Here is a 22,496-nt window from a genome sequence, read left to right as displayed (position 1 = left end):
ATGTGACAACAGAACCCTTTGTAATAAATTTAATCAGAGACATGACAAGCAACCCTGTCTACCGGATAATCAACAGCAAGAATAGCAGAACAGTGTTGGCTGTATAAGCGGAGGCTCTATCTAGGATTTGAATTGATATACTAGAAACTGAATGTGCATGATGAACCATAACTTGAGCAACAGCAAGACGTTTCAAATTTTACATGCAACAAAATTTTGATGCAAATAGCAACATAATTTACTACATGTGAAACTTATTTAAAACAGTCGCTCTTGATCATAATTTGATAAAACATAAATACATTTATCCAAAGGAATCGTCATTAAAGAAAGGGTTCACAGACTGAAAGCTAGCTCAAGAAATAGGCATTGGAGGATGATTAAGATCAGTATCCATCAAACCACCTTCCTCTGTCTCCGCCTCTTCGATCTGACCGGCCTCTTGACCGTTGTCAGTGTCAGAACCACCGAGTCTTTGTTGTTCCTCAGGGGTAGGAGTGTCTGCAATAGCATCACTCTCCATCGCCTCTGATTCGCCTCTTCCAACTTCACCTTCAGCTTCACTAGTAGAACCACCAACCAGGGCTCCCTCTGCTGATACCGCTTTGGTTTCTTCTTCCAGAGATCCACCTTTGGTTTCATCCTTCTTAGCACGTTTGGCTTTCTCGTTCGGTTTAGCTTGGTACTTGGACCGGACCTCAGGTGGCAATAGCTCAACAGGGACAACTCCTTCAATTCCCAAATCAGTAAACTGTAGAAAAAACCAAAATTAAAAAAATAAATTTAAAGATGAGAAATAAAAGTTTACGAGTCATAAAGAAGTAAGAAGTACCCTAGAGAATCCTTCTAGGTCTTGCCGAGCTGCAAACCGAAGACCTTTCCAGCAATATACTCTATTGTTTTTATGATGGTACGCATCCTCTATGCCAGCTGATGGATCCATCTAAGATTTAGATTAAAAGTACGAAGTGGGATGTTAAGACATTAGCCATTTCGAAAAGCTTTAAAAAGATATAAATTGTCTTACATCTTCTGCTAATGGTTTCCAGTAGTCTGCAATGTCTGGGGTTTTTACACGTTGAGCATCTTTCTCAGCATTCTGTCATAACATCAGAGATACAATTGTTGTAGACATAAACTGAAGACTGAGAGATATATCTAAGAAAGAGAGATATAATATTTACCGGATTTTGTTCAGCCCATCTCCAGAGTTGGGAGAGTTCTATATTTCCCAATCTCCATCTTTGCCTCCTGTTAAAAGTAAAATATAACTCACCTTGTTTAGATTTAGTAGTTGCTTCTCACTTGCAATGAACTATTGACAATAGATAACCAGGAGAAAGATGAGAGATAACTTTCATGTCTATCAATATCTGGCACTTGTTCGGTTAATTCGGTTCGACTAAAATTTTGCTAAACTGAACCGTAAAAAAGTTTGGTTCGGTACTCGGGTAGTTCGGTTTTTTAAAACTTTACCGAAATTAACCGAACTTTTGGGTTTCGATTATATTTCATCTAAAACTTTGGTTAGTTCAGTTCAAAATGTTGGTTAATTGGTTAATTCAGTTCGGTTCGAAATTTGGTTGACAATTTTTTTTTGAAAAACCGAACTAACCGATTACCGAATCAAACCGAAGTGTTTTTATAAACCTTCCGAATCAAACCCAACTTCTCACCAAACTAACCAAAATTTCGGTTCGGTTTAATTAAAAATCACGGCCCTATCTGGCACCTAAAGTAAATCTAATTTTCTAATGGCTAACACTACCACCTAGGTAACTACATGGGACTAGAGGTAAGCGGTTTAGATGTTTCTCATACCGTCTCTTTTGTCCTGCAATGGCTGATTTGTTCTCTATCGGTTGCTTTTCAAATGGCGGGCATCCATCACGTTTCCACCACACCTGTATTAAAGAAACCATTAAAGACCATTTGCCTTCAAGCCAGAAAGTAAAGAGAGAAAGCAGCAGCAGCACACATACCCAATTCTTTTCACGCTCCAGTATATGCTCAACTGCACGGAGAAACTCTTTCCCTTTAGGGGGAGTTATCTCAAGCAGTTTCTTGACACGATCCTCACATGACTTGAGTTCTTCCTTCTAGGCCGAAAAAAAAGATAAATCAATAATAGTTTTGAGTATACAAGAACACATTCGATCATTGAAATTTGAAAAAAGCAAAAAACACAGACCATGGTTTCAGATGGCAGATCTTTGTCGTTCTTTCCTGGTGCCTAACACCAAACACGAGTCATCAGTTTTAACAGACAACAAGAGAGAAAGTAGTTTTAAATTATCATTCTTGACAGATATTTACCCTCAAGTAGTCAAACAGAATGAGGCACTGGAGAAGAATATGTCTTCGGAAACTCGAATCCTTCAACTGTAACCAAAAGTGAAAAAAATGTGTTAACTATACTAACTTGTATGCCAACGATCCTCAAACGCATTCTACATAAGGAGATGCACACTTACCTCTAAACCCATTAATTTGCTACTTGTTAGGTATTTTATATTAAAAGTTGCAGCCTCTTCCTCCAAGCTGTTAGCCTCTCCTTCTTCTTCGCTTAGTGGTTGAGCATCAAAGGTGTTTAACACAACCTACACAGGCAGTCCAAGTCGTTAATATACATATATGCATGAGATAAGGTAATGAGTTATAGCCAAAAACTATAGACCACATACCGCCAAACTAGATGAAAACTTCTGCCACTTGGTAGATGCGGTAGTAAGAGAAGCGGGATTACAGAAATACTCCTGCAAACGAAAACAAAGTTCTCAGTAAATGATTAGCAAGCAGAAATTTTATGAGACGGCCCTTATGAAAAAAGGCACAACAGAGTTGCCTACAAAAGTTCATTTGACTAAACACATACCTGTAAACTCCAAAATGTCTTGTAGAAGTTGAAATCTACAGAAATTCCTGAGAAGCCAAACAGCATAGAGATAACACATATTAGAACGGTCTAATGGATATAAGGAGCAGATGCCATTAGATAAGAGCTTCGCTTGCCTTTTGGAGGATCTTTTTCGTATTTGGTTTCATTAGATGTATTGAAAACACCTTTTATGTTCACAGCTGCAAGAAACAAGTCAAGCAAGTAAACGTTACACAGCTTCTAAAACATCTGCACCCTAAATGATGAGAAACCCTTCGTACCTGAGCGCTCGGATAACGGAAAAAAGTGAGCCAGAAACATAAGAATCCTTCCACAAAACACCACATCATTAGCCTGTAAGAAAATCATATTATGACTCACAATAAGTATTGACAAAAGGGAAACTACAAAAGAGTAAAAGATAACGAACCTTCGAGAGTCGCCGGAGAAGTTGGTTGCAAGTCCTCAACATAACAAGTTTCCCACGTGCAAAGAGCTCTTGCTGCAAAATAACACAAAGTCAAAAAACCAAAGATACTACTAATGGCAACTAAATACAAAAGAGGAGCAGACATACCTTTCCCAGTATATCTTGTTTGCTTTCAATATAACCAAAAACATCTTTACAGTTCTTCATGGTAGACATCTCAGTCAAATCCTCCAGCAGCTGGAATATCATCCCACCTTCCACATGCTCCTTCTCACATAGATAAAGCACCACATCTAACCAAAACCAATTGAATTAAAAAAAATAAGCAATATACACAATAAGCTAATGCTAATTAAACTAGACACAACAGTTTGTAATAAAATTGCTAACCTAGAAGATGTGGAATCTGTCCATGTCCATGTACATTTTTATCATCATCATCATCATCAATCAACTGACCATACTGCATGATCTGCTCTCCTGATTGTGCAGCAGAAGCCTAAACCAAACCACCCCCCAAAAAATTAAATAAAAATAATTTTTAGGACAAAACATAAAAAAAAAACAGACCACAAGGTGTTGAAGCAATGTCCGGAGCATGTTCTCAAGCATCTGATTCTCATCTTGAGCCAACTTTGTTTGTCTCTGTGTAATAATAAGAGAAACGAAACAGTGAGAGACCAAAGTGAGTGAAACACACAAATTACAAACAGTGAGCAGACACCTGAGGTTGTATGAAATCTTGAACGGTTTTGAGAGCAAATCTTTCGATCGGACCTCGCTGCAGTATCGAATCTCTAAACGCGTCCTGAGAAAAAGAACCAATAAAGCGGATTCTAAAATTGAAATCTGGAAACATTTGGATTGGATTCGAATCGAAAAAGGACGTAGAGATTACCATTGTGAATGAAACCCTAACGGATGTTATTAGCCTCCGGCGGCGGCGCAGAGTCACGGTGAAAGCTTTTTGAGCAGATGCGAGGAACTTGAAGGACGAAAGAGAAAAAAAAAAAAAAACAATACCATCTATCTAGGGTTATTTTTGTAATATAGTACTGGATCCTGACACGCGCACCAGCGCGGATTCGAATTTTCGATTTTTAGTTATTTATTTAACTAAATAATGTATTTGTAATATTTGATATATTATATTCACCAAGTAAATATTTTTGTTGGCATTATAAACCATCTATTTACGATGAATATTCGATATCATATAAAAAAATTGAACAAATAGACGTAATTAGAGAATTGTAAACGATATATAAAAAAAAAGGTTACTAATGTAAAATATAAAGAAATATTATATTATGACTTAGTATGGCATAAAAGATTATAAATTAGTTATACATGTTTAAAGAAAATAAAATGATTTAATACGCAAATATAGGCAATTGGTTGGAATATCTGTATCTTTATATTCTTATAAATTTTAAATTTATTGTCTCCTCTTCTGCAAGTAAATCAATTACCGAAGTAATAGATCAATTGGTTGGAATCAAATCTATTCTTATAATTAGTGTAATTATGGTTACAGTTTCTATATTTAATAGGTACATTAAAGATACGACATTGAAGATATTCTGTTTTGATTAATAGAAGATATTGGATTTTGAGTTTTTATTTATTGATTTGTTTTTTTATAAAGCTTAGAAAATCAATGGGATGATTGGTTGGTTGATACATCGAAAACGAAAATTATAGGTGGTTTGAATATTGTACATTGATTGATGCATGATGTAAGTTGACTATGTAAAACTTGAACATGATCATTTCAAATTAAAGTATAGGTAGGTTATATGAATTTGTTATATTGTAGTTAATATATTTTAAATATTACATAAGTTAAGTGATTCACGTTTTCGTAAAAATAAAATTTAAGTTCATTATTGGGCCGTACTCGTATGTAATAAGCTACGTTAAATATGATGTATTTTTAGGTTCATTTAATGCTATTAAGTTTAAATTTGATTAAGGAAAACTCATTAATTTAACTGAAAAAGACAAGCATTAAAATATGTAGATTTATTTAATGACATTAAGTTTAAATTTGATTAAAGAAAACTCATTAATTTAACTAAAAAAGAAAGGCATTAAAATAGATAGTTTAATTTAATTCTCAGTGGCATAGAAATGTAAATAAATTAGAAAACTTAGGGGTATTTTTTAAAGGATACTTCTCTTTTAATAATAAAAATTGTTGTTTTTATGCATTGTTATCCTTATAATACAGGCAAATTGAGTTCAATAACACCAAAAAAAAAAACCATAATTCACTGTATAACTAAAATTTTACCCTATTTTCTTCTTTTTCTTCTATCTCTCTCTTTTTCTTTCTCTCTTTTTTTTTGAACAAAAATGTTTATATTAAAAATTAAAGTCCGATGGGCTAATTCGCTTACAACCGGAGAAATTCTCGACGGTAAGCTGATAAACTAACATAACTAAAGCATAACGAAAGATAGAAGTGGTTAAGGAAAGAAAAAACCCGTAGAAAATCTTCACTTATAGTCTTAAAGCCCGCGTTCGAAAGAACTTCAAAATCGACGTTAAATAACTCTTCCTCTCTCTCTCTCTCTAAAAATCTAATTTCTTTTTTTTTATTCTACAAATAAGCCCTATAATATAAGTTGGTTTTGAATTTAACCCTTTTTGTAGAAAACTAAATTTTATATATCTTCACATACGGTTGCCCAAAAAAAAATATCTTCACATACGTAGTCAAAAATATAAATTCACATACAATTTAATCAAATTTAATAACGCTTTATTTAGACCAAAATAATAAAATTAATGATTTTTTTTGGCACAAATTTAATGAAAATTTGCTCCAAAAATTCTACATTTGGTTCCAACATTTCTAACATGTATTTCGATAGTAACTATTTTTTATTTTAATAAGCTTACTTATTGAGGTAGATCTGTTAGCATTTTGTTTCATATATTTTAGCCATGATTTCGAGTTATAGTTTTTAATTGTTTTTTTTTTTCATTTGTTGCTAGCGTGATATAAATACAAATATATTATTTTTGAAAAATATAAATATATTCTTATTTTCTTACAACAAGGATGTATTTATATATGTGCATAGTGTCTTAGAGGTGAGTAAATAGAGAATATTTGTATAAGATAAGAAAATATCATAATTAAACTATTTACTTAATATCATAACAGACTCATAACATTAAGAGAAATTAGGGTCGTCAAAAAAATATATTGGTATTTACTTATTTTCTCCAAATGATTTTAATGATTTCAAGCATACCTATTGGTGTTCTTATCCACAACTTTTCTGATTATCATTTTTCTATTTTGTTACCCAATATTGCTGTTATCTGAGTTTTGTAACCTTATACTGTAAATGATATACTACCTACTGATTACTACAAATGATATCAAGGAATGTATTTATCTTACTGAACCATGGTTCATCTCAAATAAGTATTCATTTTTCCATTCATCAAGTAAGGATAATCAATGCCAATAACAACATAAGCATATATATTTTTAGCAAAAAAAAAAAAAAACATAAGCATATATAAAAGAAAAAGAAAAAAAATATAAGCATATATATTTTTAGCAAAAAAAAATAACCAATTTATAAAATTTCACTTAAGCATATATATTTTTAGCAAAAAAAAAAAAACAATTTGGTAGGTGTTTATGTCCTTCAATGTACATTAATTTGAACTATCTTTATCCATCATATGGATTGTATTAATGTATTAGAAAATGAAAATATCAATGTCTTTTGCTAGCTGCAATATTATTTTTTTGTCTTCTAATATCAATTTTGTGGGAATTATTCAAACACTTCAAATGGTTGCACATCGAAATGATATACCGAAAAGGAGAAGGATCTCTTACTTGAATGAACTCTAAATGTTCATCATCAGTCCAGTACTTCCAACTTCTCCAAAACAGCCTCGTGTCTCTTCCCAAGCTCCCACGCTTTTTCTTTGCAGAGGAACGCACTGCTTAACGGATAAGCCTTAACTAATCACCGGATACATACAAAATGTGTATAAACTGTTTACAAAAAAAATATAAGTGGAATATGTATTTATCGAAAAGCAAAGTGGATCAGCAAAGAGTGTCAAATTTATTGTATTTTCTCTTTTATAAATTTAGTAGACCAGTAAAGAGGGATATAATATCCGATCCATTTTGTTAATACAATGAACAATTAAAAAATTTGTATAAAATAAGAAAATATCATAATAGACTCATAACATTAAGAGAAATTAGGGTCGTCAAAAAAATATATTGGTATTTAATTATTTCTCCAAATGATTTTAATGATTTCAAGCATACCTATTGGTGTTCTTAGCCACCTCTTTTCTGATTATCATTTTTCTATTTTGTTACCCAATATTGCCGTTATCTGTGTTTTGTAACCTTATACTGTAAATGATATACTACCTACTGATTACTACAAATGATATTAAGGAATGTATTTGTCTTACTGAACCATGGTTCATCTCAAATAAGTATTCATTTTTCCATTCATCAAGTAAGGATAATCATTGCCAATAACAACATAAGCATATATATTTTTAGCAAAAAAAAAACATAAGCATATATAAAAGAAAAAGAAAAAAAAACATAAGCATATATATATATATAGATACATATAAATTAGAAATATTTTTTCATCCCCTAATGAGGATATTGTTTCAAATGGTAATAGCAGATCAGCTAGTAATGTTGCTACGGATGTTGCTAAATTAACATACAAAATTCCTAATTAACAATTAAGAACAGAATATGCCCATGTTCGAAACTACGCTAGGCGCTAGTCGGACGGTAACCTGGCGCCTAGCGAGTTACTAAAAAAACGGGGATTAATCGGGGTATACACGAGACTCGTTTAATTATTATTTTATTATAATAGTAGATTGAAAATGTGAATATATTAGAAATGTAATAGTTTTTTTGTATTTTATTATTAGAATTTATATTTATTGGTTTAACAAAGTTAATTGTTAGCATACGTGAATGTTATACAATTGAAACGCAAATTAAATTGACCTCACAACCATATTATAAAATACGTGATATCACCACAACCATGTCTTTTACATTTAATATTAGGCTTATTAGCAAAACTAGATCAATAAGAAACGTGTGTTAGAAATTCTTTTAACGAGAGAAAAGTCAAAAATTTATAAAAGTTAAAAAACGTAAAAACCATTGTCCCACATCGGTTAGGAAGAAGGGAAGTTGGATAGAAATGCTCTATAAATAACACACTCTCCGCATCTTATTAGTCAGCAAATTGGGTTTTCTACTGGCCCAGAAATTTGTCATGCAAGTCCAAAAAATTGTATATTAATCGGCTTGAGACCGACTAATTACATTAGGCGGCCGATTTTTTAGTGACCCGCCAGAGAAAACCGACTTGGGCTAAATCGCCTCGGAGCAAGGCGGCTAGGCGTCCGCGTTTTTGAACAGGGGGATATACATACCATTACCCAAAACATCTATACATTTTCCCATCATATATATTACTGATTTTAGCCAATAATTTTACAATTAATATGTAATATTCTCCGTAGTCTAAAGCCATATATGATGTCTTTATCAATATAAACATATCACAATATTGGTTAACAACTAAGAATAACTACTAATGATTCCAATTATCGTATACACTATTAGTTAAACGCTACTGATATATTTTACTTAATTAACAGCTAAGAAATGTGATATCCTCCCTACCGATAGTAGCCTCTAGTATTTGAATTATCCGATAATATAGTTTACTACTTACTTTTGTCCACCATTATTTTCCCATCATATATACTAATGATTTTAGCTAGTATAGCTACAAGATCAATATGTAATACATTTTTTTGTAGCCCAAAGCTATAACTGATGCCTTTACCATTACTTTCAGTAGATCGGTAACTCTATTAATTGTATAATATAATCATATTACAATATTAGTTAACAGCTAAGAATGACATTACTAATAGAGTGTATAATTTTGTTATTTTTCAACAAATCTTCTAGATTTTGTCTAGTGAAAAGCGCAAACACCAACCACAATCGCGTAGTTTAGATTCTACGTAGTCACAGATTTAAAAACGAACATGTGGCTACCACTTTAAAAATCATATCAATAAAGATTTGCATGTCGGTATTTTACTAGAAACGTGGCTTATACATAAGGGTAATATAGGAATACAATTACCAATTTGTTACAGTCTTCTACCATTTTAGAGAGAAAGTGGTAGATTCTTAATATTGACTGGTTTTAGGTATATAGAGCAAATTGTTTCTAACATTAAAGTGTTTACTAGGTGGGCAAAAAGTGTTTCATTAATTGTTTTTATAAAAATAAAACAAAAAGGAAAACCAAAGTTACCATTGTCTTGGTGGAATACTCTGATAGACCCGTTTGGAAAGATGTAAAAAAATTGTTGAAATTTATGGTTTTATACAGACCTATAAAAACTGAAAGAAACAAGAGAAAATCTTAATCTATTTAACACCTTAACTTTTATTATCCCTATTTTAAACAGAAAACTATTATAAATACCTAACTATTTGGGTGTAAATCTTGATCTACCAAAAAACTTTAGAAGATTTTATTTAGTCCCTTGATTTTAGCCATGAAATTCTTTTGCAAACTCATCACAATAATATTTACAGTTTGTGTAGTTCAATGTAGAGAAACTGTAAGAAATCCAAAGTCAGTTAAGGTAAACTAACAGAAATCAATATATATTTGTCCAAGTCTCAAACTAATCTTATAGATTTATTTATGATATTGGTTTTTCGTATATAGGTTAATGATAAAATCATATATGATTGTGTGGACATAAATAAGCAACCTTCGTTGAGTCATCCCCTACTCCAAAATCATAAAATCCAGGTATCAACTCATCCAATTATATTTTCAATATGTGTTATAATCTCGCTAAGCTGGCTCATTTATATGTTAGCTATTTGTGTACATTCGAAACATTCATGTGCTTTTCATATTAAAAAAATATATATCATTTCACTTTATTGCATATACTAAACTTGTATGTAGATTAATATGCATTTTTAATTTCTAGGATTTTTATTAATGAAAACTGGAATTTTAATAAGAATATAGAAAATAAATATTTCTAGTTTAGTTTATCTATTCTGACAATTTTAGCTAAATCTATATAATGGGATATGTGAAAGTCAAGAAGTTAATAAAACATACTTATAGAATATATGTATCTATTGTATGTAATAATATGTCTACATGTAGTTTCGTCCAAAAATATGAATGATATCTAACATAGTTTACATCTCATGTATTTTTCGTGTAACTCTATAATTTTGAATAGCTGAAGCCATCTTTCTCAATATCTAAACCAAAAGATAAAAGTAAATCCAAAATTCAAAGTAACAAAATCATCGAGTGTTCAGATGGAACTGTTCCTATACTAAAATATACAAACGTATTTGTTACAAATGCTCAACACTGGGCTAAGAAACACTTCAGTCCGTTCACAATCGACAGTCGTGGAACACATGTAAGAAAATCTCCTTGAATTATTTGAGTTATGAACATGTACATTTTGAAAATATGTTATGATATATAAAAGCAAACTACAACTTTGTGAATTTGAAGATTGCTGGAGTTAGAGCATTACCATACCAAGGTCCTTATCATGGTGTGACAGCTTTGATGAGTGTACATGATTTAAACATTAGTGTGGACCAAGCTTCATATACTAACATATATGTAGGCAGTGGAGTCAGTGACAAAGTTAATTTTCTTCAAATTGGTTGGATGGTAAACTGATGTTGAGAATATCATATTCAATTGTTCTCACATGTAATGGTATGAAAATCGAGTGCTAATTTGATTTGTAGGTAAATCCAGCATTATTTGGTGACAGCCGCACATGGAGTTATGGATTTTGGAAGGTACATTTGGTGATACATGTATTTAATATGATGCAAATTCACTTTATATATAGATATATCTATAAATACTTTCACAAGTTTTTAATTAATAACAAATGAAAAATGGTGGTACACAGTGGTTGTATGTTCATAACAATTTCAATATGTTTTCTTTTAGCTATTCGATTGTCTAAGTTTTTTCATAGTGGAAATCTATATTTAAATGACTTGTTATATTTTTTGTAGTGAAATTTTATAAATTGGTTTCTTTAAAGTAACAATTTTCATTCCGAAAAAACAAATTAATGATTTATTTTAAATTCTTAGCGAAATTATTCTATAATTTAGAATCTAAGTAAATCTAAAATAAATATATTGGATAAGTTTTTAATAACTAGTTAGTTATTTTTGGTAGGTGTTTATGTCCTTCAATGTACATTAATTTGAACTATCTTTATCCATCATATGGATTGTATTAATGTATTAGGACTAAATAATGACAGGGTGTTAATGGAACAGGGTGTTATAACACAATATGCCCTGGTTTCATTCAAGTGTCAAGAACTGATCCTTTAAGTATACCTATCCCTTATCCCCGCAAAGGAGATAGAGCTATATATATTAGTATTTTACAGGTATGTATATATATTTAGTAACAAGTTTTCATTTTGTATAATATCAGACCTAATATATTTTAAAAATTATCTATCAAAGGATAAAAAAACAGGAAATTGGTGGGCAATCCATGTAAATTACCATGCACCCGATTTAAACATTGGTTATTGGCCAAAAGAAGTATTTGATTTAATAGGTACCAATGCGGACATGGTTGGAGTTTTAGGAGTAGTCCAAGCTTCTCCTTCTGGTAAAAGTCCACCAATGGGTAATGGTCATCTACCAACTAAACATGAAAAGGAGTCGGCCCGCATTGAAAACGTTGAAATCATTGATTCACAGTTTAAGGCCGTAGGAAGTAGAAAATATAAGTTAGAAAAATTATTAGACAGTAACAAATGTTATGGATTAAGAGCTAGAGAAGACCTACCTCTCCACGACCTGTTCACATATGGTGGCCCTGGAGGAGACTCTTGTGGAATTTAATATTTCAAAAGTGATGGATATTATAGAATAACAATATTATTGGACTTCCTTATTCATGTACTTAAATATTACATAATAATACAAATATAAAGTTTATCTCTACATGCACTGTGATCTCTCAATTGCACTCCAATCATATATGCTCATAATATCTCCATAGGATCCATCAAACTTGGGTTTTAATTTCTAACAAATGGCGGTTAATTTTATGGTCATCTGAGAAAGAAGTCGCAAGCAAAATTCTGGCGTATAGATAAGTCGTCAATATTGACAAAGCAAATAAACCGTTAAACTTCTTCAAACTGATCAAGTAATGTATTTTCTGAATGAAATTCAATTAATATTTCATTTTCTATATCATTATATACAAGGATATGCTTCATGCATCATATATATTCTCTATAAACTCTAGTGGTAAAAAAGTCATCGAGTGTCCAAGAAGTGTTCCTATACTAAAAAAAATATAAAGGAATGTGTTACTAATTCTCAATACTGGGCTAAGAAGCACTGAAATCCATTCACAATCGACAGTCATAGAATGCATACACCTACTACACAGATAAATAGAGGAATAAGTAAGCACACGACAGCTATGAAAATCAACACGAAAAGAAGCATGCCACAGAACACTGACAGAAGAACAACGAGCAGTAGATAATCGGGGTTAGGTAAACTACCTTCAAACTTCGGAATTTTACTCATATTTTATTGTTCTGTGAGTGTAAACAAACACGAAGGTTATTGATATATATATATGCGATTAACGATAGCGGAGTAATAGATTAAGAGTATATGCAATATAATAATAAGCGTTTAAGCTTAAGATTCAACCCAAATCAGGAAAAAGCATTTGCCTTTCTTAGTATAAAGCCTATTTTTCATGTCCTACGTTCTCAGAACTTAAGAGTTTCATGAAGGACCAAAAAGCACGCGCATGAACTTCCGTTCAAAATATCTAAAGTAATATTATCTTCAGAGTGAACATATATAAGGAAGAACACTGATGAGTCAACAAACTCCATTGACATATTTAAACAGACCGTTGGTCCAACACTTTTAGAAGCACTAAACAAATTTTTAACGATTTTGTACTTATTTTTTTTCCTAATATCATACATATAAAAATATATAAAATATAAATTTCACATAACTTTTTATTAACTAATTCAACTCCATTAATAATTATTAAAGATAATTTTATGAAGTTAATTGTATAGCAATATTTGTTAATATAATCACCAATATTTTGACTATAATCAGTCACAATTTACTAAAATCGGTTGTTAATACAAAATTTCATATTTAAGAGAAAAATATTTTACTTATATTTTATATAGTTTTTACTTATATTTTATATAACTTTTACTTATATTTTTATATAAGTATGGAAAGATGTAAATGAAAGTTGTTGAAATCTATGGTTATTAATAAAAGCATTCAAATCAAATCTTAATTCATTTAACACCTTAGCTTTTTCTAAACAACTTTTAACAAAAAATATTATAAATACCTAATTATTTGAGTATAAATCTAATCTCAAAAAACGTTTAGAAAACTTGATTATATCTATGAATTCCTTCTTAAAACTCATCACAATTATATTTACAATTTATGCAGTTCGATGTAGGGAAACTGCAAGAAATTCAAAATCAGTTAATGAGAAAATCATATATGATTGTGTGGATATATATAAGCAACCTTCGTTAACTCATCCACTTCTCCAGAATCATAAAATTCAGGTATCCATTCATCAAATTATATTCTCATACGTGTTATTATCTCTTGCCAAGCTAGTTCATTTTAATGTTTGCTTTGTAGTTGTGCATATATGAAACATTCTTGTAACTTTTTGCTAATTTTATATAAACAAATATTTACTTCTTTTTTTTTGTATACCAAAACATATTTATCGATTATATATATATTCTAAAGTTTTGGATTAAATTTGTAATTGAATACTGAGATTTTCATATACAAATTTAGATGTTTCTAGTTTAGTTTATCTTTATTTTGACAATCTTATATATTAAAACAAAAGTCACAACCTTGATTCATGTGTGATTTTTTAAAAAATGGATCTAACGGATCTATTCCTAGAAAGTCATGTTACATTCAATATCTAATCTTATCATTTAAATTTTGGGCCAAGCAGAAATTTTTATTGGGCTATCAATAATTGGATTTAAACAATAGATGATCCATTAGATTTATAGATAGTATAAATTAAATAGATATAATTTAATGTTGTAATATTATACTTCTATATGCTAAATATTTAAATATTTGTCGATGTTAACTTTTAAAATTATAAAGATTCTTTTTTTTTAAATAAAAAAATTATATTATCTAACAATGACTAATTTTATTACCTTAAACCAATGAAAAAAAAATTTAAACGATATTGTTTATTTTAAAAATTAAACAAAAACTAAATGTTTAATTATTTCTTCGATAATATAAATTGAAACGAAAATTTTAATTTTTTAAAAACTTTCTAAATTTGTGAAATGTTACAATATCTTTGAATATGACAATAAAACAATATTTTACTAATCTTTATATATATAGTTACGATTTTAATAATAAAATAATAATCAGAAAATATATATATAGAAGAAGATACAAATACATGTGAAAGTTTGAAACAATCTATTCAATAAAAAAATATACAGTAAACTTATTATGTTTTAAAAATTGATAGACACACACACATATATATATATATATATATTATATACCAATTTAGAATTAAAAACAAAATATTTATATAAAAATAAATGAAAACAAAAACCTGCGCGGTTGCGCGGGTGGAGATCTAGTTTTGAGTTAATATTTATACTGACATATGTGAAAGTTAAGAAGTTAACGTATTGTTTTTTTTTTGGATTTAAAGAGTGTCTGTGTTAATAATATTTGATTTCTTAATAATAAGAAGATATTTATAGACTATACATATTTTACTGTGTATATATAATATATATATATATATATATATATGAATATATCCACTATCATATTAAATGTAGTTTAGTGCACGGAAATGATTAAAGTTATCTATAGTTTACATCTTATGTATTTTTGTGTAATGTTTTAATTTTGAATAGATGGAACCATCTTTTATAATCTCTAAGCAAAAAGATCAAACCAAAACTAAAAGTGAAAGTAAAAAATTCATCGACTGTCCAAATGGAACTGTTCCTATACTAAAAAATACAAAGGAGTTTGTTACAAATGCTCAATACTGGGCTAACAAGCACTTCAATTCATTCACAATCGACAGTCATGGAACGCATGTAAGAAAAACTACTTGAATTACTTGAGTTATGAACATGTATATTCTAAAATATGTTATGATGTAAAAAGCTAACTACTTCTATGTGGATTTGAAGTTTGCTGGGGTTAGAGCATCACAAGACCAAGGTCCTTATCATGGTGTGGAAGCTTGGATGAGTGTACATGAATTAAACATTAGTGTGGATCAAACTTCATATACTAACATATATGTAGCCAGTGCAGTCAGTGATAAAGTTAATTTTATCCAAACCGGTTGGATGGTAAGTTTTTTATTGACAGTATTTTTTAGTAGTTGGATGCTGAGAATATCATAATTCAAATTTTCTCACATATAACGGTTTGAAAATAGAATGCTAATTTGATTTGTAGGTGAATCCAACATTATTTGGTGACGGACGCCCATGGAGTTATGGGTTGTGGAAAGTACGTATTTGGTGATACATATGTGTACTCTTTTAGTGTTTTTAATAAAATCTAAATGAAAAATATAGTGTACACTGTGGTAGTATGTTCATAACAATTTTCAATCTGGTTTTTACTATTATATTGTCTAAGTTTTTCTTCACAGTAGAAATACATACATATATATATATATATATTATAGTTTTCTAAGTGAACTTCAAAAAAATAATTTCGAAGTGACAATCTTAATTCTAAAACAATATGTGAACTTATTTTAATTCTTAACATTCTTATTTAACGGGTAATAATATGTTTTAGAATCCAAGTAAATATAGAACAAAAATATTTGATAACATTTTAGTAATCAATTAGTTACTTTAGTATGATTTATGTCCTTAAATGTATATTAACTATTTTTAACTATCATAAGGATTATATTAACATGTTAGAACTAAATAATGACAGGGTATCAATAGAACTGGATGTTATAATACAATATGCCCTGGTTTTATTCAAGTGTCAAAAACTGATCCTTTAAGTATACCTCTTTCTCCTCTCCCCAAAGGCGAGATAGGTACTTATCTTAGTATTAAACAGGTATGTGTATATATTCTCTAGTAACAAATATTATTTTTTGTAGAATATCAGATCTAATATGTTTCAAAATTATCTATCAAAGGATGAAGAAACAGGAAATTGGTGGGCAGCCGATGTAAAATACAATGGACATGGTATGAACATTGGTTATTGGCCAAAAGAACTATTTGATCTCATAAGTACCAATGCGGGCATGGTTGGAGTTACAGGAGCAGTCCAAGCTTCTCCTTCTGGTAAAAGTCCACCAATGGGTAATGGTTATCTACCAACTAAAAGTGAAATGGGGTCAGCGCGGGTCAGAGACGCTAACATCATTGATTCAAATTTTAAGGTCATAGGAAGTAAAAAATATAAGTTAGAAAAAATATTAGACAGTGACAAATGTTATGGACTGAGAGATGGAAGAAAAAAAAGTTTCGACGAAGGAACATATGTTTTGTTCACTTATGGCGGACCAGGAGGAGACTCTTGTGGAGTTTGATATTTCAAAACTGATGGTTATTATCACATAATAAATTAATAATATTATTGAACTTATGTACTTAAATACTACATAACTGAAAAGTATTGCACCAAGGACAATCTAGAACTAAGAGAGAGAGTTTAAGAGAGAGAAACCAGATCTGAGTTTGGGATCCGGCGTTCGGCCGGCGCGTGAGCGTCTGTGCCGACGCTGGAGCCTCTTCTTTTTTTTTTTTTTTTCCTTTTGCTTCATCTGTACCGTCCCCCAAGATCGTTTTGTCTAAGCTCTGGTGCCGCAACCAACCGTTATTGGTGGCTTGGTGGTTGGAGTAACGACGCGATCGATTGGAGGCTTCGGGTTACATGGAGCGGTTTGCATGTTCAGGTACTGGCTCCGGGAGATGGAGGCTACTCTAGATCCGTCGTCGTCGGTTTCTTTTCGGGAGGTGGATGCTTACTTAGATCCACCGTCGCCGATTCTAGCTTCCGGGAAGGGGAGACTCACACAGCTCCGCCTTCGCCGGCTTTTGGTCACGGAGAGTGGAGGCTCGCAAAGCTCCGCGCTGCCGTCTTTGGTTTCCTTAGTTTGATCTCGGGTTTACCTAGTTCCGTTTTAGGTTTTTTTGGTTTTATGATGTCGGTGTTGTTCTGATGGAGGAGCTCTCGTCTAATGACGATTGATGCTCTCCGGTGGTATTTGGAGATGTTTGTGTGAAGCCTTCTTCTTGGTGGTGGTGATCAATGGTAGCGGAGGTGATCTCGTATTTGCGATCGATCTCTCCGATGATAGAATCTCTGTGTTGAAGGCGGCTGCAGTGAAGATGATATGGAGCTGTCGAGCTCGGGTTGTACCGGTGGATCGATCGATGGATGTTTCACCGGGGGTTAGTGGGTTGTGGGGGTCTCGTTGTGGTTCGAGCCGGTGGCTCACGGGAACGACGGTGACCCTTCGTTAGTGGATTCTAGAGTTTCCGATGTGGGCTTGAGGCCTTTGTTTTATGTTCATTAGTTGCCTTTCGGCTGGGCTTTGTAATCTTGGGCTTAGCCCTTCAGTTAATAATATAACTCTTGATGAAAAAAAAAAAAAATACTACATAACTATACAAACAGAAAGTTGTTTTTAATAACAACTATTTTATTTAAATAAAATGTAAAATTACAATATAAATTACTAAAATATTAAATAAAAAAAACCAAACTGTCCAATCTCCTCCTATAAAATTCACTTCTGGAAATGACTAGTAAGCTTATCCAGCCACCATCAATGGCAGCTTCTCGAGGAGCAGTTTCAAGAAGAACAAGAAACACGAAGATGCTAATCTGTTTCAGTAATATCAATGGCAAAACGCTTTACTAGTGACAACCCATTTCGTCTCGCACCCATAAAAGTCACAGAACAGAGAGCTCTGCTTCCTCCCGAAATGAACAAGTAGCAGTAAAAGAAGAAGATTTTTGCAGTTTACCAGATCAAAGAAGACCTCTATGAAGCAGCTCTCAAAAATAATAAGATTCGCTCCTTTACAGCACAATCACTGTATTGGGTTCTAAATGAACCAAGTTGGGATCTTCAACCCTTATGGACTATTTGAGATCTCGTATCCTTTTTAATCAAGTTCCCAAAAAACGTAATTTTACATTAATAGTTTTGTTTATTTTGATTCCTTGATTCTGAGAATTTGGCAGATATTTAGACGAAGATTTACAAGTAGGGAGAGATGGGAAAGGGAATGTTATTTGAATGTTTTCTTTGTTTTTTCAAACTCATTTCCATAAAAAGAAATAGCTTGCTCCTCAAGAAAGTTTTTAAACTTTTTCTTTCATATGGGTTATGTTCGATACCAATAGTATCCCCTCTTGCAGATTAGCGTCTTTTTGGTTTTGAATTGAGATTAGTGTTCTTTTTACTTGGGAAAAAAATGTAACAATTGATTGACAGAATTGGTTGCTCAATATCAATAATACTGTATACTTTATTCGACTGATCTTAATATCTTACTGTAAAAAATTACATAGCTTATCTTCTTTGTGGGTACTCAAAAACAGTTCTGAGTCGGACTTTATGCTTCCTGACTCTTTATTGGGTTAGCATCAGTTTCAGTTGGGCTCGGATCAGTTTAGCAGTACTGGACATCTCTAGTTTCAGTTTTTAAATTATCGTCCATTGTTTGTTTTGGCCGAAAGCTCATCAATGAAGAAAAGACTTCAGTTTTTTTTTTTTGTTTGGAAAGTTCGATGGACAGTACAGAAATGTATACGATAAAGTTAGGGATTATAGAGAAAGTCGGTGACAATGTCAGGCAACTACTTGTTTTCGTGTGTATATGAGTTGTTCAATAGAATCTTCTGTAAAGTATTGATTAAAGTAATTGGGTGATTTGGTCGGACCGACCATTTCAGGTCTTTCCGATGGTGGGGACAAATAATTAACTAGGAAGGAGGACAAAAACAGCTTGTGTTTGTTTTAGATAATTTGATTTGAAAGAAAAAATTATTCGGAAAAATCCAAAAGCATTGAGTTCCGACGGATGCAATTGGAAGTTATCCACCAAACACCTAAACGTCCAGTTTTCTTTCAAATTAGCAAGGCTCCTACCTAATGAAAGATGTTTTGTTGGATCTCTAAAACGTCAAATTTTATATGTCGAGAATAACAATTACCATAATAACTGCATAGCAATTGAAGAATATGGGCAGTTGTCCAATACAAATTAAAAAATTGTTACCAGCGGCAAAAAGAAAACCAAAGACATGCAAAATATAAAATGACTTTTTTTTTTTTTGCTTACTTAAGGACCAGAGCATCATCACAAGCATCCTTAAAGAGAAATAAGAAACAAAGGTAAAAACTAAAGTACATAGAAAGACTCGAGAGACATTCAAAAGGGGTTCTAAAGAGACCAAAAATAATAAAAAGAAACAACCACAATAACAACATATAGTTTCAATCCCCATCTCAACAAGGGGATGGATATAGATCGTACCACACTCACCACCACGAACCAGAAGGCAGAAACACTTAGAAGCATTTCCTGTGGACGATGGATGGACCCGACTCATCGTACTCTCCCTTCGAGATCCACATCTGTTTCACACACACACAAAGCAAAAACATGCTTCAATATTTTCGTTCTCTACTTGTAAAAATTAAGACAGAATCGGTTCTTTTTATTACCTGTTGGAAAGTGCTGAGGGATGCAAGGATGGATCCTCCAATCCAGACACTGTACTTCCTCTCAGGCGGTGCGACCACCTTGATCTTCATGCTGCTTGGTGCGAGCGCCGTGATCTCTTTGCTCATACGGTCAGCAATTCCAGGGAACATGGTCGAACCACCACTGAGGACGATGTTTCCATACAGATCCTTCCTGATATCCACATCACACTTCATGATGGAGTTGTAAGTTGTCTCATGGATTCCAGGAGCTTCCATCCCCACGAGCGACGGCTGGAAGAGTACTTCAGGGCAACGGAATCTCTCAGCTCCGATGGTGATGACTTGTCCGTCAGGTAGCTCGTAGTTCTTCTCCACCGAAGAACTGCTCTTAGCCGTCTCCAGCTCTTGCTCGTAGTCGAGAGCCACGTAAGCAAGCTTCTCTTTAATGTCACGGACGATTTCCCGCTCGGCGGTGGTGGTGAACATGTACCCTCTCTCGGTGAGAATCTTCATCAGGGAATCAGTGAGGTCCCGACCCGCGAGATCGAGACGGAGGATAGCGTGAGGAAGAGCATAACCTTCGTAGATCGGCACGGTGTGAGACACACCATCACCAGAGTCGAGCACAATACCTATAAAAAGAATCAAATTTTAGCAAATATAATGTTAGATCAGATTTAAATGTTTTTAATTGAGAGTACTAACCAGTAGTACGCCCACTAGCGTAGAGAGAAAGAACAGCCTGGATAGCAACATACATGGCAGGGACATTGAAAGTCTCGAACATGATCTGAGTCATCTTCTCCCTGTTAGCCTTAGGGTTAAGCGGCGCCTCAGTGAGAAGAACCGGGTGCTCTTCAGGGGCAACACGGAGCTCGTTGTAGAAAGTGTGATGCCAGATCTTCTCCATGTCATCCCAGTTGCTTACAATACCATGCTCAATCGGATACTTTAGGGTAAGAATACCTCTCTTGGACTGAGCTTCATCACCAACGTAAGCGTCTTTCTGACCCATCCCAACCATGACACCAGTGTGCCTAGGACGACCAACAATACTCGGGAACACAGCCCTGGGAGCATCGTCACCAGCAAACCCAGCCTGTTCATATAAAAAAAAAATCATGATCAAAGGTCTACCTACACAAGTACACAGAAGCTAAATATAAACAATCTCTTGATACTAACCTTCACCATTCCAGTTCCATTGTCACAAACAAGGGGCTGAATGTCCTCACCATCGGCCATCTTTCACTAAACTACACAAAACGAATCAGATTAGTGCAAAAACGCTATTGCTTATGAGCTAATTCGATTTGTCAAACAACAACACTTAATATTCACGATTGAGATTAAGCTGAGAAAAAAAACTAGTTTAACACTTCACAGATCTCAAAATACACTTTAAAACATCGATTCCCGTTGCAGATCGAGCTACCAAACTAGATCAATCGACGATACGAATCAATAACCAAATCATCTCGATCTATAAACCTTCACGAAGCTGAGAAAAAAAAAACGAAATCAACGGCGACAGATCGATACAAGCAATAAGAATCCATCGAAATCAATAGATCTAACGCATACGCCCTAAGAAATCAACGATTAGTTCAGATCGATCGAAGTAGCTACGAACAGTTTTATCGTAATACTCAACGCATGCTTGACAGATCTAGCGAATCAGCATATAGAAACAGTGATAAGATCGAGCGATTAACGAGAAAAATGATCGGATCTAGGAGAGTCACCTTTGAGAAGAGCAGAGAAGACGATTCGAGAAGAAGAAGCAGAAACGGCCAGGAGATACACTAAGGATAGTGTGCGGAGTATATAAGGGAGAATATATAGGTAAGATTTTCCCTTCATTTCCACTCTTTTCATTTTTTTTATTTTTTTATGAGGGAGCAAATGCTATGGTGACCTGGCTTGACACTTGTTTTAGCTCACCGACGCTTATACGGCGCCGTTAGATTGATTAAAAACTTTATCTCAGCCGTCGATTAATTAATTAGCGGCTAGACAAGGGTTCTCGGACAGCGTTCAAAATTTTATTCTCCATGATTGCAAAAAACTAATAATAGCATTAATAATAAATAAAATAAGAATATTGCTGACAAATGGAGGACTCTGTGTTTTCTCCCGTGACCGTATTTGAGTATCTGTAGAATTTTAAATTTATCATTTATGTTTCTCTTATCACGCTTTCATCTTTGAGATTTCAAACTTGAAGTCAATCGACGTAAAAAGTGTATGAAATATGCAGTGCATTTTCACCTTACCTGAC

The 22,496-nt window shown here is 32.7% G+C and overlaps 4 protein-coding genes across 4 annotated transcripts; 2 read left to right on the top strand and 2 right to left on the bottom strand.

The window, feature by feature from the left end:
• Positions 1 to 188: 188 nt before the first annotated feature.
• LOC106320174 (THO complex subunit 1) lies at positions 189 to 4,313 on the bottom strand. The gene is made up of 19 exons (XM_013758547.1): positions 4,207 to 4,313; positions 4,033 to 4,116; positions 3,879 to 3,953; positions 3,699 to 3,807; positions 3,456 to 3,601; positions 3,309 to 3,380; positions 3,160 to 3,232; positions 3,013 to 3,078; positions 2,876 to 2,922; positions 2,685 to 2,756; positions 2,475 to 2,600; positions 2,317 to 2,382; positions 2,192 to 2,233; positions 1,983 to 2,099; positions 1,822 to 1,904; positions 1,185 to 1,251; positions 1,028 to 1,099; positions 833 to 943; positions 189 to 751 (listed from the first exon to the last, which is right to left on the bottom strand). The coding sequence occupies exons 1-19, from the start codon at positions 4,207 to 4,209 to the stop codon at positions 356 to 358; spliced, it is 1,827 nt and encodes a 608-aa protein (XP_013614001.1). The 5' UTR covers positions 4,210 to 4,313; the 3' UTR covers positions 189 to 355.
• A 5,613-nt stretch (positions 4,314 to 9,926) lies between these two features.
• Positions 9,927 to 12,306, top strand: LOC106326667. Its single transcript, XM_013764582.1, has 7 exons — positions 9,927 to 10,016; positions 10,103 to 10,189; positions 10,641 to 10,829; positions 10,928 to 11,092; positions 11,173 to 11,226; positions 11,709 to 11,840; positions 11,920 to 12,306. Exons 1-7 carry the CDS (start codon positions 9,927 to 9,929, stop codon positions 12,304 to 12,306), a joined length of 1,104 nt encoding a protein of 367 aa, XP_013620036.1.
• A 1,556-nt stretch (positions 12,307 to 13,862) lies between these two features.
• LOC106326380 lies at positions 13,863 to 17,080 on the top strand. The gene is made up of 6 exons (XM_013764374.1): positions 13,863 to 14,045; positions 15,411 to 15,599; positions 15,696 to 15,860; positions 15,970 to 16,023; positions 16,468 to 16,599; positions 16,682 to 17,080. Exons 1-6 carry the CDS (start codon positions 13,875 to 13,877, stop codon positions 17,078 to 17,080), a joined length of 1,110 nt encoding a protein of 369 aa, XP_013619828.1. The 5' UTR covers positions 13,863 to 13,874.
• Positions 17,081 to 19,817: 2,737 nt separating this feature from the next.
• Positions 19,818 to 22,067, bottom strand: LOC106327159 (actin-7). The gene is made up of 5 exons (XM_013765231.1): positions 21,961 to 22,067; positions 21,401 to 21,471; positions 20,921 to 21,314; positions 20,234 to 20,847; positions 19,818 to 20,143 (listed from the first exon to the last, which is right to left on the bottom strand). The coding sequence occupies exons 2-5, from the start codon at positions 21,458 to 21,460 to the stop codon at positions 20,078 to 20,080; spliced, it is 1,134 nt and encodes a 377-aa protein (XP_013620685.1). The 5' UTR covers positions 21,461 to 21,471; positions 21,961 to 22,067; the 3' UTR covers positions 19,818 to 20,077.
• Between the last annotated feature and the right edge of the window lie 429 nt (positions 22,068 to 22,496).

The sequence above is a fragment of the Brassica oleracea genome, chromosome C2 (genome assembly GCF_000695525.1).
Source record: "Brassica oleracea var. oleracea cultivar TO1000 chromosome C2, BOL, whole genome shotgun sequence".
NCBI lineage: Eukaryota > Viridiplantae > Streptophyta > Magnoliopsida > Brassicales > Brassicaceae > Brassica > Brassica oleracea.
The sequence above is the reverse complement of the archived record's forward strand: the minus strand, read 5'-3'. Positions and strand labels throughout refer to the sequence as shown.

Coding starts and splice junctions, on each gene's coding strand:
- LOC106320174 (XM_013758547.1), bottom strand. Junction 3,079..3,159: donor TCCGTTATCCGAGCGCTCAG/GTACGAAGGGTT, acceptor TGTTTCTTGCAG/CTGTGAACATAAAAGGTGTT. Junction 1,252..1,821: donor ATTGCAGGACAAAAGAGACG/GTATGAGAAACA, acceptor TACTTTTAACAG/GAGGCAAAGATGGAGATTGG.
- LOC106326667 (XM_013764582.1), top strand. CDS start 9,927: ATGAAATTCTTTTGCAAACTCATCACAATAATATTTACAGTTTGTGTA. Junction 10,190..10,640: donor TCCAAAATCATAAAATCCAG/GTATCAACTCAT, acceptor AATTTTGAATAG/CTGAAGCCATCTTTCTCAAT. Junction 11,841..11,919: donor TATATATTAGTATTTTACAG/GTATGTATATAT, acceptor TATCTATCAAAG/GATAAAAAAACAGGAAATTG.
- LOC106326380 (XM_013764374.1), top strand. CDS start 13,875: ATGAATTCCTTCTTAAAACTCATCACAATTATATTTACAATTTATGCA. Junction 15,600..15,695: donor TCGACAGTCATGGAACGCAT/GTAAGAAAAACT, acceptor GTGGATTTGAAG/TTTGCTGGGGTTAGAGCATC. Junction 16,600..16,681: donor CTTATCTTAGTATTAAACAG/GTATGTGTATAT, acceptor TATCTATCAAAG/GATGAAGAAACAGGAAATTG.
- LOC106327159 (XM_013765231.1), bottom strand. CDS start 21,460: ATGGCCGATGGTGAGGACATTCAGCCCCTTGTTTGTGACAATGGAACT. Junction 20,848..20,920: donor CGCTAGTGGGCGTACTACTG/GTTAGTACTCTC, acceptor TTCTTTTTATAG/GTATTGTGCTCGACTCTGGT. Junction 20,144..20,233: donor CCCTCAGCACTTTCCAACAG/GTAATAAAAAGA, acceptor TGTGTGAAACAG/ATGTGGATCTCGAAGGGAGA.